The sequence below is a fragment of the Oncorhynchus nerka genome, linkage group LG11 (genome assembly GCF_034236695.1).
Source record: "Oncorhynchus nerka isolate Pitt River linkage group LG11, Oner_Uvic_2.0, whole genome shotgun sequence".
NCBI lineage: Eukaryota > Metazoa > Chordata > Actinopteri > Salmoniformes > Salmonidae > Oncorhynchus > Oncorhynchus nerka.
Genome location: NC_088406.1, coordinates 56,192,080 through 56,213,576, shown reverse-complemented (window position 1 = coordinate 56,213,576; position 21,497 = coordinate 56,192,080). Strand labels below are relative to the sequence as shown.

The 21,497-nt window shown below is 42.5% G+C and overlaps 1 protein-coding gene across 1 annotated transcript; it reads left to right on the top strand.

The window, feature by feature from the left end:
- The first annotated feature begins 5,237 nt into the window (after positions 1 to 5,237).
- Positions 5,238 to 15,225, top strand: gmnc (geminin coiled-coil domain containing). The gene is made up of 5 exons (XM_029673997.2): positions 5,238 to 5,540; positions 6,270 to 6,444; positions 6,740 to 6,828; positions 12,274 to 12,390; positions 12,575 to 15,225. The coding sequence occupies exons 1-5, from the start codon at positions 5,538 to 5,540 to the stop codon at positions 13,475 to 13,477; spliced, it is 1,287 nt and encodes a 428-aa protein (XP_029529857.1). The 5' UTR covers positions 5,238 to 5,537; the 3' UTR covers positions 13,478 to 15,225.
- The last annotated feature ends 6,272 nt before the right edge of the window (positions 15,226 to 21,497 follow it).

The following is a 21,497-nucleotide window of genomic DNA, read 5'->3' as shown; positions in this document are numbered from 1 at the left end:
CTTTTTGCATGTATTCATTATCATACCTTTGCTTGTATATACTGACCAAACAGAAGATACATTTTTCTGCGTACAGTACATTATTTCCACAGATATGTTGAAACAGACCATGTTGATAAAAACATTTCATTAAAGAAACTACATCTGTTACAGGTAGAGCAGTTAAGTTACTTTATGTAGCTCATTCTTGAGTCGGACATGTACAGAAAAATAATGATCCAAAATGATGCCGGCAGGAGGGCATAGGGCGGTGGTGGGGGGGGAGAGGGACGAAAACAGTCATTAATTAAACACAAAGGCGCAATGACAACACTTTGGCCTTTTACTGCTAGTGGTTTATCTGGCACTAGTATAGCGCAAAGTGTCACAAAAAATGCAGGGGATGTGCAGAGCCCGAGGTCTTGCCGTAATAGTCCCCAGCTTCTGACACTCATAGAATATATTGCTCCCCACCAGGGTTAATTCATTCTCCCACTTTCCTTCCTGCGTACCAATAATATCTACTTTCTTCTGAAGTATGCACTCATTCACTACTTCCCACGAACCTGAAAGCATTGGATTGGTGGAGCCATAGGCTAGTGTTCCCACAAGTTGTAACGTGGGTCACATGTTCAGAATATGTGTGTATGATGACAGTCTGTTGTTTTGGGTAAAGGCATCATAAATTACCATGTTTGCAATGGTAGTACTAGGACTTTACATGAAATGTTTCTAAACTCAGTTGCTTCAATTCAGTCAGATTTCCAAACAGGTACGTTGGCACGCACAGAAATCCTTTGGCTATGTATAGTTTTACTTCAATGGCAAATGGGAGGGGGTGAGGATCTTAATCGGAGAGAGGGAAAAGAGGCAATGACGAGTGAAAGGAGAGAAGTTCTTATCCCTTTAATTGTCAGTTAGAGAGGATAGGAGTAAACACTAACACCCACGTCCCCCACCTCCTCCTCCTCCTTTGCCCCCCCTACTCCTCGCCACCCCTGGAACACTTCACAAAGTCACTCTAAAACCCTGCAATTAAGACAGAAAGGACCAGCAAAACCCTCGGTGCCCACTTCTCCTGCCAAAGCAAAGCTTTGACGAAACAAAAACAGGTTTTCGCTGCCTGCACAGCCCCTCCTCCTCTCTGCAACACTGAAAACAAAACAAAACCACACAGAGGACCACACTTAAAGGGCATGTAGAAGCTATTTCTAAAGGCCAGAAACGTATGTAATAGTAACTTAAGGCACCCCAAGAAAACATTCCCAAATTAAAAATTTAAAAACATTTTAATAAGAGTGTAATATTGTTCGAAAAGTCAGCTCTAACAAATCAGCTCTAACTTCGGACACAGTCCCACAGCGGCAGTCAGCATCACACAGTGAGGAAATAAAAATCCATGCTCACCCTTTATATACTTGTGAAAAAAAAGCAAAAAACACTAGGTTAGTGATATGGAGCTAGCTAGCAATTGCATTTTTATTAACCAAGATGGCCAAGCTTTGTGAGGTAGCAGGGTGTAGCAACACTGGCTATGCAAATGCCAGTATGTCTTTATGGCCCGCAAATTAAACAGTTTGTAAAAAGTGGAATACATTTGTGAGAAGAAGGCGGGCGAATTTGGCATCTACTCTTCAATCTGCGGGGCACATTTCATCCTTGAGAACTTCCATGGCTATCAACAATGGAAGGAGGGCTACAGCAAAATTTTGTTTTTTTTCAAAGTAGATGCTGTCCATATCAACAACATGGCTGCAGCACCAGCAGAGACAGAGCACTATAAGGGCTTCACCTGGTAAAATTAATGTGTCTGCCAGCTGTTGGTAACTAACGGCTGGTGCTGTCATTCTACAGATAGTACAAGCCTATGGGAAAAGAGCAGTTTTGGTTGCGATGGAGGTCAATGTTTCTGTATAGAACCCTGTGGCTGGGGCTGAAACTGTGTGTGTGTCTATATGTGTGGATGGCGAGCTAAACCGAAATGGCCATGTATTCAATCGTGGATCTGGTGGCATTTCGGACAAAGGACACAGGTTTTCTTTAGAGAGATGGATTGTGGATTTTGCTCAATGGGAAAGTTTATTTCTGGAGCTTGACGCATAAGTTGTGTTTTGGGAGCTGCTGGCTGTCTGCACTTGGGCTCTCTGTGTGTATGGATGGCTCGTTGGATGGTGTCTGTGGTGCTGGGGGAGTTTTCTATAGAGCCTTCTTGCGAGCTAAATTTAAATGTGACGCTTTGGTCATGGATCTGATCGCGGATCTGGGGTAATTCAGGAGAAGTCCCAGAGACAGGCTCTCTTTAGAGGGGTGGATTGTGGATTTTGATTAATGGGAGATTTTTTAAAATTTTTATCTAAGGATCGATGTTGTCACAGTTGCTTCTTGCTGAAGAGGCATCCGCTAACGTTAGCCTGCTATAGCTAGCTATCCTCTATCTCCGTTTCTGTTTCTTTTTCTTTCTAGCTTTCAAAATAAGTGAGCTGGATTGTGTTTGTGTACTGCCATATGTCGACAACAGCTAAGATTGTCACTGGTATAGGCTAGTAAATATCCAAAAGCTAGCCGGCTAGACAGTGATAGCTGCCAGCTCAAACCAGGGAGAGAGGGAGGAGAGAATACACTTTCTGTTTCATCTGCTGCTGGCTTGATAACGTTCACTCAAATAGGTTTTTTCACATGTAATTGATTAAATTGGATTTTTATCCTATAAAGTTTGCTATTGTGTAAATATGTTGTGAATAGTGTAGAAAAATCCTCACAGACGTATTCCATACTTAAACACATCAGCTTATCATGTACAGTAGGCTCACCATGTGAGTCATCAAAATGACCATTTTGCGTTCGGCCTTTCCAGTAGACTTCGTGGTTTTTATATGTGGGGAGGCAAACATTTGTAAACTAACAACACATTTTTCAAGTTAGAACCCATGTATATTAGTTAATATACAGCACCAACTACAATAATATCTGATACAATAGGATCCATTATATGCTACTGGTCTGAAACAAGGGTATGTGTGTGTGTGTGTGTGTGTGTGTGTGTGTGTGTGTGTGTGTGCGTGTGTGTGTGTGTGTGCGTGCGTGTGTGTGTGTGTGTGTGTGTGCGTGCGTGCGTGCGTGCGTGCGTGCCTGTCTGTCTGTCTGTCTGTCTAAAAAATTAAAAACAGAAATACCTTGTTTACATAAGTGACATTCAGACCCTTTGCGATGAGCCTCGAAATTGAGATCAGGTGCATCCTGTTCCCATTGATCATCCTTGAGATGTTTCTACAACTTGATTGGAGTCCACCTGTGGTACATTCAATTGATTGGACATGATTTGGAAAGGCACACACACACCTGTACACATGGTCCCACAGTGGACAGTGGAGGTCAGAGCAAAAATCAAGCCATGGGTTCAAAGGAATTGTCTGTACAGCTCCGAGACAGGATTGCGTCAAAGCACAGATCTGGGGAAGGGTACCAAAAAATGTCTGCAGCATTGAAGGTCCCCAAGAACACAGTTGCCTCCATCATTCTTAAAAGGAAGACGTTTGGAACCACCAAGACTCTTCATAGAGCTGGCCTCCTGGCCAAACTGAGCAATCGGGGGAGGGACTTGCTTGGTCAGGGAGGTGAACAAGAACCCGATGGTCACTCAGATAGAGCTCCAGAGTTCCTCTGAGGAGATGGGAGAAACTTCCAGAAGGACAACCATCTCTGCAGCACTCCACCAATCAGCCCTTTATGGTAGTGCGGCCAGAGGGAAGCCACTCCTCAGTAAAAGGCACATGACAGCCTGCTTGGATTTGCCAAAAGGCACCTAAAGACTCTCAGACCATGAGAAACAAGATTTCTGGTCTGAAGATACCAAAATTGAACTCTTTGGCCCGAATGCCAAGCGTCACTGGAGGGAAGCATGGTGGTGGCAGCATCATGCTGTGGGAATGTTTTTAAGCGGCAGAGACTGGGAGACTAGTCAGAATGGAGGCAATGATGAACGGAGCAAAGTACAGAGAGATCCTTGATGAAAACCTGCTCCAGAGTGCTCAGGACCTCAGACTGGGCCGAAGGTTCACCTTCCAGCAGGACAATGACCCTAAGCACACAGCCAAGACAACGCAGGTGTCCTTGAGTGGCCCAGCCAGAGCCCAGACTTGAACTCGATTGAACATCTCTGGAGAGACTTGAAAATAGCTGTGCAGCGACGCTCCCCGTCCAATATGACAGAGATTGAGAGGATCTGCAGAGAATGGGAGAAACTCCCCAAATACCGGGGTGCCAACCTTGTAACGTCATACCCAAGAAGACTCAAGGATGTAATCGCTGCCAAAGGTGCTTCAACAAAGTGCTTTGTAAAGGGCTTAGTTATGTGGCTTAGTTAGTGAAATCTTATGTAAATGTGATATTTCAGGGGGGTTTTGTATATACATTTGCAAAAATGTCTAAAAGACTGTTTTTGCTTTGTCATTAAGGGGTATTGTGTGTAATGAGGGGAAATGCAATAAGACTGTAATATAACAAAAATATGAACAAAGTCAAGTGGTCTGAATACTTTCCGAATGCACTGTATGTGCAAATATAATCATGAGGTGTGAGGGTAATGATAATAAACATTACAGAAACTAAATTGCTATGAATTGCAACCATGAACAGTCAACATCATATTTTTTTTACTTGACATAGCCTCTTTTCAAACATCCTGCTGGTAGTTAGCCATGACAGAAACATTTATTTTCAGAATGACTGTTCAGGATATTTAAGCTATCATGCAATATGACACTGAGGATGGAATGTCTCACTAACTCATTCCTCATTCTCTGGAACATGTATGTAGCCAACAGTCTATTGCTCAATTGATCTAATGCACAGTTGAAGCTAGAAATCGTTTAGAAAATATACCACCAGCATCATTACAATAAATACAGTACACCCCTACCCTCTTCATCCTCCTTCCTCAAATCTGCCCCTCCCTTCTCTCTCTTACCTCATGTCTCATACAATGCCATGTTAATGTGTCACTCAAAGGTATGTTCCTGTCTTTTAACTGCCAGTTGAGTTGAGGTGGGGGTATATGCATGTCTAGCCATGACAGACGATTCATTCCCCATGTCTATCTGTTCTTGGTTTAAAAATTAACTCTGCGCCATCCAATGGATTCAGTCCCTCGCACAGATGCCCTAAGATTATTTTTTATCTCTCCATCATATATCCTTCTGAGCAGAATTACTTGATCATGAGGCTATATACTCATGCACCTTGCAAAATACAATAAGCATCAGTGTAGGCTTATTACATTAAGAGATTCGTTCTTATTAAATGAAACAAGCGGCGCAGATGTGGATCACCAAGACTCCAACTGTCCAATATCACACGTCACAAGTTTGACAGCTTTAGATCGTCAAATCAGATTGCTTGGAGAGAGGGGATAGAGCTCAGGCTTTACTACTCCTGCAAAATTAAGATTAGTTATAGTCTACTTACTCACCTCCCCCAACCCACGCAGCAGTTCTCCTTACAGGTTCGGAGCGTTCCCGGAGCCCCACACGCGCCCTACTCCGTGTGACCCTACCTTCACCATGGTGAGTGCCTTGGTCACATAATTTGACAGTTACACATGTATGTATGTCTTGTTGTCCATTTTCCTAATAACATGGACTTTATTGTTGTGTTAGTGTTCATCCGCGCATGGTGACCATGATGCGTATTTTTACGCACAGTGTTCACCGGCAATTTGGTGCATTTGCAGATTTGCATGTGGCTCGTTTTGTAAATACATTTGATTCAAGTTTTGTAAAACAGCGTAGCCTACCTACAATGTGGACTGAAGTGCTGAGATTTTGTGAGCGGGAGTCATGATCGAGAATTTGCACACTCTGGATTAAGGTAGACGCAACAGGTAGATAGATAGATCATGTTGATCGCTATAACTCTCGAGGAACTTTATCCGTATATCACATTACGGCATAAGAAATTATGGATTGCTTGTGGCGTTGATTTAATTATTCAGTTATATTTACATCTGATAGTGTGTTTATTCAATCTGACTGTAATTCACATCAAATAAGGATGTTGCATCTAAGCTTCATTGAAGCCAATTTATTTAATAGTTCCATGCTAGAAAGTAAGAGAGACAGAGAGAGTTCACAATTTATCACCATTTATCACAATTAATCACATCTGTCTGCATTAGGTGATGGATTATTGTCACAATTGATCATTATGAATATGTTATAATATACAATTACGACTTTTATTGATAAACTTTCACTTTATTGATGAGGTATCCCTCCTGCCTATTTGTTTTACAGAGCACTGCCCTGACTTGTCAAGATCCGAGCTTTGTAGGGGGCCAACTCTACAACTGCCCTTACCCAGCCCCAACGTCGGCAGACAGTGTTGACGTTTCCACGGTGACTGTGGCCTCCTTTTGGGCCGCTGGTCCCCCGGACGACACAGCATGCCAGCACGAGCCAACACAGCGGGGTAAGTCTGTTGAAATTAAAATTGACTTCGCAGTGATATGCCAGGTTCAGCGCGAGCCTCCATGTGGCTGGCTCGTTTATCACTGGAATTTTCCTCATTTGGATAGCAGATAGTAGAATTGATTTAAAATCACATCTTCTATTTTTTTTTCTTCAAATTATTATTTTATTTTCTCTACTGTACACATTACTTACTCATTTAGGCCCAGCTATCACAGGCCTTTACTGCTATTTGCTGCTATTATTGTTGTATTTCTGATATTTAGGGCAATGTCTCTGTCTTCTCTCCAAACTAGAACTCTACTCTTGCTTAGACTTTGGGACCTCTCGACCTGACCCAATCTGGACTGACCACCTGTCACCACATTTGCAGAGAAACAAGCAGGTAGCTATTTACACTAACAAAACTGGAGAGTTTCTTCAGGTGCTACCTGTGTGCAGGGGCATAGGTGTTACCTGTGTACAGGGGCAATTACAGGTGCTACCTGTGTACAGGGGCATAGGACCAGAGGGACAGGGGGACATCTCCCCCCAATGTTAGAAGCAGGTCAAATGCCCCCCATCTCAATAATAAAATAAATACAGCAATTCACAATTCAATGAGGAACTTTTATTTTGAAAAGGCCTCTGCTGCTGGAATGTGAGTCACTTCCCCCACCTCCACTGACTGCTTCATTCTCAATCTCGGTTAATACAAGCATTGTGGCAGTGTGTGAGTGAGAGAAGAATCACTGTGCAGCACCACCCTCATTGCTCACCGCACTTGGAAAAGTAATTGTTGTTGGCATCAACAAAGTACGTTTAAGTAAAAAGTGTACAAAAGGGCCGAATAATGGTGCTGGAGACGATGGCTATGTTTTACGTGCTCATAACCAACTGTGCTATTTTTTTTGTGTGTTGTTTTTTTACTTATTTTGTACATAATGTTGCTGCTGCCGTCTTTTATGACCAAAAATAACTTCTGGGCTTCAGAACAGCGATTACTCACCTCGAACTGGAAGAAGCTTTTTCCTTTAACGAGTCCGACACAAATGATATACTACTTTCTAGGGAACAGGCCCAAATCCCCATAATTTGCGTGAAAAAAAGACGGATTAAAAGGGGACGGAGGTCAGGCAGCCTTCTGAGAATTCGTAGGTGAGCAAGTAAACCCCCACTTCCATCCGTTGTATTGGCCAACGTGCAATCATTGGTAAATAAAATTGATGCACTTCAATTAAGATTAGCCTACCAACGGGACATTAAAAACTGTAATATTTTATGTTTCACCGAGTCTTGGCTGAACAACAACACAGATAATATGGAGCTGGCGGGATTTTCCACGCACCGGCAAAACAGAGAAGCTACGTCTGGTAAGATGAGGGGTGGGGTCGTGTGTCTATTTGTCAATAACAGCTGGTGCGCGATGTCTAATATTAAAGAAGGCTCGAGGTATTGCTCGCCTGAGGTAGGGTAGCTTATAATAAGCTGTCGACCACACTATCTACCAAGAGAGTTATTATCTATATTATTCGTAGCCGTCTATTTACCACCACAAACCGATGCTGGCACTAAGAACGCACTCAACCAACTTTATAAGGCCAAAAGCAAACAAGAAAATGCTGGCCGGGGACTTTAATGCAGGCAAACTTAAATCCGTTTTACCTCATTTCTACCAGCATGTCACTTGTCGCTTTTCATAGCTGATCATTGAGAGTATCTCTACCGCTCCTGCTGTCTCTAGAGAGTTGAAAACAGCAGGTCTGGGACAGGTAGCACGTCCAGTGAACAGGTCAGGGTTCCATAGCCGCAGGCAGAACGGTTGACACTGGAGCAGCAGCACAGCCAAGCGGACTGGGGACAGCAAGGAGTCATCATGCTAGTTAGTCCTGAGGCATGGTCCTAGAGAGAGAGAAGAAAGAAAGAAAGAAAGAAAGAAAGAAAGAAAGAAAGAAAGAAAGAAAGAAAGAAAGAAAGAAAGAAAGAAAGAAAGAAAGAAAGAGAGAATTAGAGAGCATACTTAAATTCACACAGGACATTCTAGGGACAATCTTGAAATTCTAGGGACAATCTTGTGTACGTGTATGTACGGCAAGACCAAATCGGAAAGATGGGTAGGAGCAAGCCCATATAATGCTTGGTAGGTTAGCAGTAAAACCTTGAAATCAGCCCTTGCCTTAACAGGAAGCCAGTGTAGGGAGGCTAGCACTGGAGTAATATGATCACATTTTTTGGTTCTAGTTAGGATTCTAGCAGCCATATTTAGAGCTAACTGAAGTTTATTTAGTGCTTTATCCGGGTAGCCGGAAAGTAGAGCACTGCAGTAGTCTAACCTAGAAGTGACGAAAGCATGGATACATTTTTCTGCATAATTTTTGGACAGAAAATGTAGGATTTTTGCAATGTTACGTAGATGGAAAAAAACTTGTCAAAAGAGAGATCAGGGTCCAGAGTAAAAGGCGAGGCCCGTCACAGTTTTATTTCAGACGAATGTACAACCATCAAGATTAATTGTCAGATTCAACAGAAGATCTCTTTGTTTCTTGGGCCCTGGAACAAGCATCTCTGTTTTGTCCGAGTTTGAAAGTAGAAAGTTTGCAGCCATCCACTTCCTTATGTCTGAAACACAAGCCTCCAGCTTCACCATGTTTCGTTGAAATGTACAGCTATGTGTCACCCGCATAGCAGTGAAAGTTAACATTATGTTTCCAAATGACATCACCAAGAGGTAAAATATATAGTGAAAACAATAGAGGTCCTAAAACGGAACCTTTAGGAATACCGACATTTACAGTTGAAACCATCCACAGAGACAAACTGATATCTTTCCGACAGATAAGATCTAAACCAGGCCTGAACTTGTCTGTGTAGACCAATTTGGGCTTCCTATTTCTCCAAAAGCATGTGGTGATCGATGGCAGCACTAAGCAGCACTAAGGTGTAGGACCACGAGGACAAATGCAGAGCTTCGGTCTGACGCCATTGAAAGGTAATTTACCACGTTCACAAGTGCAGTCTCAGTGCAATGATGGGGTCTAAAACCAGACTGAAGCATTTCGTATACATTGTTTGTCTTCAGAATACAACAAGTGTAGACCTTACCGTGAAATGCTTACTTAGAAGCTTTTAACCAACAGTGCAGTTCAAGAAGAGTTAAGAAAATATTTACCAAATTAACTAAAGCAAAAAATACAAAAATACAAAAAGTTACACAGTAACAGTTTTATGCTTGCTTCGAGGCAAGCAACACTGAAGCATGCATGAGAGCACCAGCTATTCTGGACGACTGTGTGATAACGCTCTCGATAGCCGATGTGAGTAAGACCTTTAAACAGGTCAACATTCAAAAGCCGCGGGGCCAGACAGATTACCAGGACGTGCACTCAAAGCATGCGTGGACCAACTAGCAAGTGTCTTCACTGACATTTTCAACCTCTCCCTGACAGAGTCTGTAATACCTACATGTGTCAAGATAAATCTGGACCCCTACAAGTCAGCCGGGCTAGACAATCTGGACCCTCTCTTTCTAAAATGATCTGCCAAAATTGTTGCAACCCCTATTACTAGCCTGTTCAACCTCTCTTTTGAAAAGTCTGAGATCCCTAAAGATTGAAAAGCTGCCGCGGTCATCCCCCTCTTCAAAGGGGGAGACACTCTAGACCCAAACTGCTACAGACCTACATCTATCCTACCCTGCCTTTCTAAGGTCTTCGAAAGCCAAGTTAACAAACAGATTACCGACCATTTCGAATCCTACCGTACCTTCTCCGCTATTCAATCTGGTTTCCAAGCTGGTCATGGCTGCACCTCAGCCACGCTCAAGGTCCTAAACGATATCATAACCTCCATCGATAAGAGACAATACTGTGCAGCCGTATTCATCGACCTGACCAAGTCTTTCGACTCTGTCAATCACCACGTTCTTATCGGCAGACTCAACAGCCTTGGTTTCTCACATGACTGCCTCGCCTGGTTCACCAACTACTTCTCTGATAGAGTTCAGTGTGTCAAATCGGAGGGCCTGTTGTCCGGACATCTGGCAGTCTCTATGGGGTGCCACAGGGTTAATTTCTCGGGCCAACTCTCTTTTCTGTATACATAAATGATGTCGCTCTTGCTGCTGGTGATTCTCTGATCCACCTCTACGCAGACGACACCATTCTGTATACTTCTGGCCCTTCTTTGAGCACTGTGTTAACTAACCTCCAGACAAGCTTCAATGCCATACAACTCTACCTAGGTGTATGGTTAGACTGTAAACTCTCCTTCCAGACTCATATAAAGCATCTCCAATCCAAAATTAAATTTAGAATCGGCTTCCTATTTCACTCATGCTGCCAAACATACCCTCGTAAAACTGACTATCCTAGCGATCCTCGACTTCGGCGATGTCATTTACAAAATAGCCCCCAACACTCTACTCAGCAAATTGGAGGCAGTCTATCACAGTGTCATCGCTTTTGTCACCAAAGCCCCATATACTACCCACCACTGAGACCTGTACGCTCTCGTTGGCTGGCCCTCACTTCATACTCGTCGCCAAACCAGCCAAACCAGCTGGCTCCAGGTCGTCTACAAGCATTTTCTAGGTAAAGCCCCACCTTATCACAGCTCACTGGTCACCATAGCAGCGCCCACCCGTAGCACGCGCTCCAGCAGGTACATTTCACTAGTCACCCCCAATGCCAATTCCTCCTTTGGCCGCCATTCCTTCCAGTTCTCTGCTGCCAATGACTGGAACGAACTGCAAAAATCACTGAAGCTGGAGACTCATATCTCCCTCACTAACTTTAAGCACCAGCTGCCAGAGAGCAGCTCACAGATCACTGCACATGTACATAGCCCATCTGTAATTAGCCCATCCAACTACCTCATCCCCATACTGTATTTTTTATTTTTTTTGGTCCTTTGCACCCCAGTATCTCTACTTGCACCTTCATCTTCTGCACATCTATCACTCCAGTGTTTAATTGCTATACTGTAATTACTTCGCCACTATGGCCTATTCATTGCCTTACGTCCCTTATCTTACCTCATTTGCACACACTGTATGTAGACTACTGTATTATTGACTGTATGTTTGTTTATTCCATGTGTAACTCTGTGTTGTTGTATGTGTCAAACTGCTTTGCTTTATCTTGGCCAGGTCGCAGTTGTAAATGAGAACTTGTTCTCAACTAGCCTACCTGGTTAAAACAAGGTTAAATAAAAAAAAGGTCTACACTTGTTTTATTCGGCGCATTTGACAAAGTTTGATTTGATTAGTATGAATGTCAATAAATGTTGATATGTTGGAACGAACATGAGCTTTCTCCTGGGTAGTAGCTAGTTCGAATTTACATTTAAGGTTTTAGTCATTTTTAGTTGTGTCATGTTTTATCTAACTAGCTAACGCTAGGTTAAATCTAACTAGCTAACTTCTGGTTGTGTGAAAAACTGATAGTTAGTCTAGGCAGCTGTCTAAACATGTAGTAAATCTTGGCCAAATAACGACCTCTAGGTGGCCCCCATTGATTTTGTTAGTCACTTTCACTCAGATATCATTACAATGACAAAAGTCATGGCAAAATGTGTAGAATTGCAGGAAATTAGCTTTAAACCCACAAACATTGTTTCTCCACCCCATGGCAAAATGGGTAGAATTGCAGGAAATGTGTTATAACAAAATGTGTCGAATTGCAGGAAATTCACTTTAAAAAAATTTTTTTTCATTTTGCCGTCAAGAGTGGGGCTACTAAAATTGATTTTTCATCATCTTCTTCTTCTTCTTCTTCTTCAAATGAGTAAATAAAATAATGAATATATAATTTGTACTGTAGATACTTACACATTTGTCTTTTATTTTCCTAAGCTTCAAGACACGTTGATACAGAGAGAGGGGGAACTGGCAAGACTGCATGAGGAAAATAACAAACTCAAAGAATTCTTAAACTCTTCATTTGTGAAAACGTTGGAGGAAAAAACAAAGGTAATTACTTCATAATCAAAGATTATTCATGATTGATTGATTCATTCATTTCAGCTGAATTTATCTCTAGTTATCTCTAAATGTAGCATAATAAATGTGCCCTTTGTAAAGCCCAATTTCCCAGTTTACAGAGGTGTAGTTTCTCTCAAACAGCCTCGTTACTTGTGTTCCTCCTTTTCCATAGAGACTTCTCTCTGCTCAGAGTGGCGATAGGAGGAGGAACCGGAAGCGGAATTCCGAAATCCAGAATCTGCATGGTGTTGGAGAATTCCGGAACCTCAGTGCCAGTCAGCTTCTCCTTGGTTCTCAGGTGAAACGGACCTGCCGGAACTTGTCCCTGCAGTTCTGTTCAGAAGAGGAGCTAGCCAGCACCCCACCTGTGGACCTGTGGATCCTGCAGACCTTGGGCCTGAAGGACGAGGACACCATCGATACAACATCCACTGAATACAGCTTTAACTCCTCCATTGACTCCCTCACCAAATGTAGCACCATCACAGACTCCTCTGGTGACTACTGCCAAACAACCGATCATAAATCCACCGCTTATGACACACCTACTGATGGCCCTGGTCATGGTGCCAGTGTAGGACTATACACTGATTACTGCTTTAACACCAACAGTGACTACAGTGTCTCTACAGACTCCGTCTCTAACTTCACTGGAACTGTGCCCTCTACTCCATACAGCCCTAGCATAGAAGTCACCCCCAATTTCCAGGCCACCCCTTATGAAGCCCCACTGCCCCAATTAGTCAACACTCTCTCGTCAATTGACCCAATACAGCCATTCAGGCCCATCTTAGCCTCCTCTCCCAACCTGTCTCAGGACAGTAGTCCAGGGCTGTACCACACTCCCAGCCCTCACTACCGTAGCCCCTCCAGTCCTGTAGGGGGTGATGTGACGACTCAGTACCCTGAACTGTCTACCCCACGTGGCCGGACAGAGCTAGCTTTCAGCATGTCCCTAAACCCTTCCAGCAGCGTCAGACTCAAGACACACAGCTTTCCTCAGGGACAGGCCTTCATCCGCAAGGACACCCTGGGAGGCTGGAACTTCACCTGGGTCCCCAAACAAGGCCCGTAAGCCTCATTTATGTCCTACAGACAGAGGCAAGAACTACAATAAGCTATGCAAAATAGCGACCCTGCGTAGTTGCGTAGCAAGAATAAGCAAACGTGCAGCCCCGTGATTTGTAACAAGATGCAAATAACTAGACGCAAATACTTAGGATCACCATTTTGCGTAGGTAACTGTGTTTGTGCATAGGCCTGAAGGAAAAGCATAAGAGGTAGCTAGCTGCTAATCCAAAGGACGATGGATAACTTGCTGTTCTAAAAGAGAGAATGACTGCCACAGAGACAATTGCCCTTGTTGCGATAAAACACTGTTAACCATAGAAAAGTAAAACACTGCCCTGTACCCTTCAGCTGCATACACATAACTGGAAAAAACAGCCTTAAAGCAGCAGTGCAGTTTGGCAAAGTCACACTGCCTAGTGCTTACAGCCTTGAGCACTTTGAACACTTCACCTGTACTGTAGAAGAACAACACAAAGTTTACAGATAGTAAACAGGTTGTAAAATGTAGCCTGTAGAAGTTGATCAAATTTACCTCTAAGCTATAACAATGTTATTAATGAGACATTAATAAGACAGCTGCCTGACAAAAGTGCCCGACAGAAGTCTACTAGTTTAATTTGAATGTGTAAATAATCCTACTACATATTAACCCTACTTTGAGTGTCAATGACGTTATAGGGAACAGAGTTTTTCTTAGTCAGTTCAAATGGTCAGTAAAAACTTGTGATGCTAGCAATCGGGGCTCAATCAAACATGGCACAGTATCTGACCAGTACCCAAGGACACGCTCCCTAGATTTACACCATGGATACACTAATTTGACCAAAAATATGTGGATGCCTGATCGTCAAAAATCTCATTCCAATATCATGGGGATTAATGTGGAGCGGGTCTCCGTTTTGCTGCTATAACAGCCTCCACTCTTCTGGGAAGGCTTTCCACTAAACGTTGGAACATTGCTGCGGGGACTTGCTTCCATTCAGTCACGAGCATTAGTGAGGATGGGTCAGGGCTTTACACCACTCCAGCAAGCTTTACACCACTCCAGCCGTGACTTGGCATTGCGCATGGTGATCTTAGGCTTGTGTGCATTTACTCAGCCATGGAAACCCATTTCATGACGAAGAGTTCTTGTGCTGATGTTGCTTCCAGAGGCATTTTGGAACTCGGTGGTGAGTGTTGCAACCGAGGACAGACGTTGTTGCTCCTGTACGTTTCCACTTCACAATAACAGACCTTACAGTTGAACGAAGCAGCTCTAGCAGGGCAGAAATTTGACAAGCTGACTTGTTGGAAAGGTGGCATCCTATGACGGTGCCACGTTGAAAGTCACTGAGCTCTTCAGTAAGGCCATTCTACTGCCAATGTTTGTCTATGGAGATTGCATGGCTGTGTGCTCGATTTTGTCAGCAACAGGTTTGGCTGAAATAGCTGAATCCAGTCATTTGAAGGGATGTCCACATACTTTTGTATATATAGTGTATCTATGGTGTATATATCTAGTGAGCTTTTCCTGGTGTTTGAAAAAAGAACTGGTCCTATTGAAAGCGTTTTACACACAAAAACTAGAGTAAAATGTGCCCTTCCAGTCACTACAAACCCCTGTAATACACTGTCTCTTGAGTTTATATGTACACAATGTGATTTTTTAATTTTGTATGTTGACCTGAGTTTGTGATCAAAAAAAGAAATACTGATTAGCAATTTTCTCTGTGAAGTTTGTTCCACATACTTTGACATAATCTGTTTTAAAGCCAGTTTGATCACATTTCACGCGCTTTTTTGTAACCCTTTATCCCATGATGGTGATGGTTTTAGATTTAGCCACTGTACAAGAGTGGTCTTCACAGGACCAGTGGAATCCGCTTCTTTTCATTGCTCAACCCCTTTACACTTTTTTTGTGGATATGATTCCTTTTCTCTCTTGAACCTTTTTTCATATATGGCTCATTGGCTAATTATCATGTCTTGTAGGCAGTATGTGTGTTTGAACTGCATCAATGCTGAACAAGCTGAGTAAAAATGTTGTCATAAGACTAGTTTGAGAACCAATAGATTGCCCCAAGACAAGTCGTCTGAAACGTAATGGCATAAGGATGGAACAAAGTCCTTGGACTTCAGATTGAGATATAGTCGCACCAAGTCAACAATTTTTTTGTGAAGGAATGGTGCAGTCTAACTCACATATTTTTTGGTTATTGGATAGAACAGACATATAGAGAAACAATAGAGCAGACAGTGTGCAGAAATAGCAGTGGGCTGGAGTCGAACACATGCTGCAGGGTTATATATGATCAGAAGGAGTCTGCATAGACAGCTAGACCACCCTAGGCCACACCCAGCCAACCTTGTTACAGGGATGACCTGCCATGCTACATTAACTAAGCTCACTCCGGCACCTGTCTCTCCACACTTTCCAGGAGCTTTTTGTTCCCCTTTAATAAAAAACAAAAGACGACCAGCAGCTCCCGGGAGAGATACCCACCCTGATCCGCCCACCAAGGTAACGATGGGCTACATCCCCTGGGGTGGAAGACGGGATACACCCCCCCTCTCGGGCTCCCTTGAGAGCTTACGGAGTCTGAGGGAAAGTTCAGTCTCAGAGTTAGCCATGGTGGTGCATGAGCGAGTGGTCTATCCTTAATGACAAGGTAAAGCCCCTACAGATGTCCACCAGATTGGGTTGGTAAGATCTAATAAAGGTAGACAGACCCTGAGACAGGAGGCTTGGCTGGTGAACCCACGGTCGGTCCTCTTTTTCTGGGCTAAGTGTCGGGGAGGCAAAGGGGTCATTAAGTGGGCCTACCCTGCTGAAACTCAATATGGCCCGAGTGTTTCTGAGGGGATCGTATTGTTTATTCTCACCCAGCTGACAGCCTTGCTTGCTGCTCAAACTATCATCATCGCTGGCATATATTACACGTCTAGGGGGAATGGAAAGACTGACGTTAGTGAGAGTCACGTATACAAATGTACCTATGGCAGGTGTTCTTAAATGGAGAGAATTAAGTGAACAGTTCGGCCCTCTATTACCTAACAATCCTTCGAAAATAAAGTTTAGTTAGACACTGACGGACGGTTTCCCGGATACAGATTAAGCCTTGTCCTTGTCCTGGTAATCTCAGCTAACCCAGAACTAAAATCGTGCATAATTTGGTCAGCTGTGTGATTAAGTTCTGGGTCTATTCATGTTAGAAATTGAGAGTTCCAGTTTGCAAAGTCTCCACCCTCGCAAAAGGAAACTTTCAGGCAAAGCCCAAAGAGGGGATGGACCTACCTAAATTTGTCCAATAAGAAACTTTGTTTTTGTTGGATTTTTTTTCCCTACAATATGCACTAATGAATATACACCCCAGGTTTCACAGTGCAACAACCAACACTAGCAGGGTAGGGTAGAGTACTGGTGAATAAAAGGGGGAGTGCAGGGATTTAGGAATGGCGGTGAACTGGAAATAGGGGTCCAGATAGCAGGTGCAGGTGGCTGATATAGTGAAGTGGAGAGGGATGCATAAGTTTGGTTTATGGTCGGACTAATGTAACCTACATACTGCAACACAGGTGGTTTGGTGATCAGGTTCGCCTGAGACCTGATGAAAAGTTGTACTAGCTCCCCGAGGCAATTCCCTAAACTTTGGCTAAGTGGGCTGATATGCTCTTCTGATGTGCAGGAAACCCAGGTTCAAACCCTATTGGTCACAATAGGATAAGGCTTTATGATGTAATCACACACTCCTCTACACAGTCCTCCATCATATCCACAGGGGGCAGCAGTGAGTTGAGCCTGCTACCAAACCCAATCCACTCACTCCAGCAAAAGATGAATCTGCACTTGATCATGCTCCTTCTCAGTGGAAGCCCCATGGTATGTGGGCAGGGGTAGACTACTGAGGTTGTATCTTTCTATGATTGGAATACAGTCGTTTAGTATTACTGTTGTGACCACTGCTGCATACTGCATACATGAGTGATCCTTACTATCTGTGTGGTTTACTCAGTAGAACAAGGTGAGTGTAACATTAACAATGGGCCCCCAGTGGCTCCAACCACAAACATACTGGCCCACTACTCATTAACCTTTAATGAGCTGTCAAAGTGGATGCGTCGTCCCCCTAGACCCCATACACACTCACACCACCATCACCACCACCAGATCATTAGTTTTGTCTAATCTTGATTATTGTCCAGTCGTGTGGTCCAGTGCTGCAAGGAAAGAACTAGTTAAGCTGCAGCTGGCCCAGAACAAAGCGGCACATTTTTCTCTTAATTGTAATCAGAGTGCTGATATAAATACTATACATGCCAGTTTCTCTTGGCTAAGAGTTGAGGAGAGACTTTTTTGGTACCCTTCCCCAAATCTGTGCCTCGACACAATCCTGTCTCGGAGCTCTACGAACAATTCCTGCAGCCTCTTTGCTTGGTTTTTGCTCTGACCTGCACTGTCAACTGTGGGACCTTATATAGACAGGTGTGTGTCTTTCCAAATCACGTCCAATCAATTGAATTTACCACAGATGAAGTTGTAGAAACATCTCAAGGATGATCAATGGAAACAGGATGCACCTGAGCTCAATTTCGAGTCTCATAGCAAAGGGTCTGAATACTTATGTAAATAAGGTATTTCTGTTAGTTTTTTATTCATACATTTGCATAAAGTTTTTTTTTAACCTGTTTTCACTTTGTCATTATAGGGTATTGTGTGTAGATTGATGAGGGGAAAAAATATTGAATCCATTTTAGAATAAGGCTGTAACGTAACAAAATGTGGAAAAAGGGAAGGGTTCTGAATACACTGTATATCAAGATTTAGGTTTTCTACTTAAATGTCAGCTAGCTAATGCTTTGATATTGTACATTTTCAGAAGTTGTTGCATACATTCATTCTGATATCCATAAATTCCAATATTTATTTAATTTTAGCTGATTGATGAGTGGATCATCTTGACAGACACACACCCACACACACACAAACCTGTTTGAGTCACAGAGCCATGACTAAAACAGCAAGCGCTGTTAAAGATTCACAAGGCAGAGAGTCGGTCTCCAATTAATAACAAGCAGTTGTCTCTGGAGGTTGATTGGATTTTGGTAATATATGATGTATAACCTCTGTAGTCACTGACCCTCCTGGGGAAGGGGGCTCCAAAGTGGCACCCTAATTCCTTATTTATCTATTTGTTAAGTTTGACCAGGGCCTTATGAGCCTTACTTTGAGAAGCCCAGAGTGCAAGTGCTTAAAGACGTGAGGCGTAACTTTTCGGAGGCGACAAGTGCCAAATGCGACCACACCTTTGAAAACAATTGATAAGAAGACATAGGTGCTTTGAAAAGCGTGTCCTGTCCTGTTTGATCCAACCCTACAGGAGTAGTGCAGTGTCCCCAATCATATGGCCGGATTCCTCACGGCTTAATGGTTCATGTGTTTTTATGGCATTCTGACTGTGATGAGTAACCACATACAAACCACAAGTCTCCATCAACCCAATTAAACTAAGCACACACACACACACACACACATAACTGATTTGTGCTCACCGGGGTTGGGGTTGCCAAGGAGACATAACGATTTACCATGCTTATGCATTAGAGGTCGAACGATTATGATTTTTCAACGCCGATACCGATACCGATTATTGGAGGACAAAAAAAGCTGATACCGATTAATCGGACAATTTTTTTTTTTTTTGTAATAATGACAATTACAACAATACTGAATGAACACTTAATATAATACATAAATAAAATCAATTTAGCCTCAAATAAATAATGAAACATGTTCAATTTGGTTTAAATAATGCAAAAACAAAGTGTTGGAGAAGAAAGTAAAAGTGCAATATGTGCCATGTAAGAAAGCTAACGTTTAAGTTCCTTGCTCAGAACATGAGAACATATGAAAGCTGGTGGTTCCTTTTAACATGAGTCTTCAATATTCCCAGGTAAGAAGTTTTAGGTTGTAGTTATTATAGGAATTATAGGACTATTTCTCTCTATACCATTTGTATTTCATATACCTTTGGATGTTCTTATAGGCACTTTAGTATTGCCAGTGTAACAGTATAGCTTCCGTACCTCTCCTCGCTCCTACCTGGGCTCGAAACAGGAACACAACGACAACAGCCACCCTCAAAGCAGCGTTACCCATGCAGAGCAAGGGGAACAACTACTCCAAGTCTCAGAGCGAGTGATGTTTGAAACGCTATTAGCACGCACCCCGCTAACTAGCTAGCCATTTCGCATCCCCATCGTTACACCAGCCTAATCTCGGGAGTTGATAGGCTTGAAGTCATAAACAGCAGCGCTGCTGGCAAAACTCACAAAAGTGCTGTTTGAATGAATGCTTATGAGCCTGCTGCTGCCTACCATCGCTCAGTCAGACTGCTCTTTCAAATTATAGACTTAATTATAATATAATAACACACAGAAATACGAGCCTTAGGTCATTGATATGGTCAAATCCGGAAACTATCATCTCGAAAACAAGGCGGTTATTCTTTCAGCGAAATACGGAACCGTTCCGTATTTTATCTAACGGGTGGCATCTATCAGTCTAAATATTCCTGTTACATTAAACAACCTTCAATGTTATGTCATAATTACGTACAATTCTGGCAAATTAGTTCGCATTGAGCCAGGCGGCCCCAACTGTTGCATTTACCCTGACTCTGCTTGCAATGAACGCAAGAGAAGTGACACAATTTCACCTGGTTAATATTGCCTGCTAACCTGGATTTCTTTTAGATAAATATGCAGGTTTAAAAATATACACTTCTGTGTATTGATTTTAAGAAAGGCATTGGTGTTTATGGTTAGATACACGTTGGTTAGGTACACGTTTTTTTTTACACCTTTTTACACTTTTTTTACACTTTTATTTACACCTTTACACCTCAATTTTGCAACCTTGCGGTTAACTAGTCCAACGCTCTAGCCCGCCTGTTACGTGAATGCAGTAAGAAGCCACGGTAAGTTGCTAGCTAGCATTAAACTTAATCAATCATAATCATTAGTTATAACTACACATGGTTGATGATATTACTAGCTTATCTAGCGTGTCCTGCGTTGCAGTGCGCATTTGCGAAAAAGGACTGTCGTTGCTTTCTGTCAATCTGCCTCAGATCTGAATGTCAGTATTCTGTACGTTTGATGCTGTGATAATAACCACTCGAAGACATGCCTCAAGTGAAATTCAGCGTTTCAGCGTGATCGAAATTGAAAGGCAATGTTCCAGAGTTAGCGGAGACTGCATTCACGGTATGTCAGCTCAATCTGAAATTACCTTTACATTTCTATAGCGGAATCTGTAATGCTTCATCTTTATAGATTGATGAGAGCCCTAGATCATATAAAATTTAATACATAATGATATCTTCAAATGAATATGTGACCCGTTTCAGGAAACTAGGCATATGTCGCGGGTCACTACTTCCCAGGAGAGCCGTTTGAACGTAAACTTTATTTTTTTAATCAAAATAAGTTTCTGGGCAGAAAGGCCTTCTCAAACATGTGAACTTTCATGTGCCTTAATAACAAACTTGCATGTCATCTGTAGATATTAACAAAATTGTTAGTTGGTTTAGCTAAAGAAAAAGTCAGCAACCTTCCTGCTAGCCATGAATGGCTGAGATAATGAGTGGGCTGAACATGTCGTGAGATGAGTTTGGATTGGTCTGCCATATACATGGCTTCTGTCTATTTGAGCTGGTTAGTATCTCTAGGTAATCCTGTCTAACGTTTTTTTTTACGTATCGTGTATTAGAAAGACAGCATTTTAGAGTCTGGCATTACTGGCATTACTCCTATCATATGTATATACTGTATTCTATATTATTCTACGGTGTCTTAGTCACTAAGTAATGTTTACATATCTTGCATTACTCATCTCATATGTATATACTGTATTCTATACTATTCTATGGTATCTAAGTCACTTAATGTTTACATATCTGGCATTACTCATCTCATATACATATACTGTTTTCTATACTATTCTAATGTATCTTAGTCCATTCCACTCTGACATCGCCCAT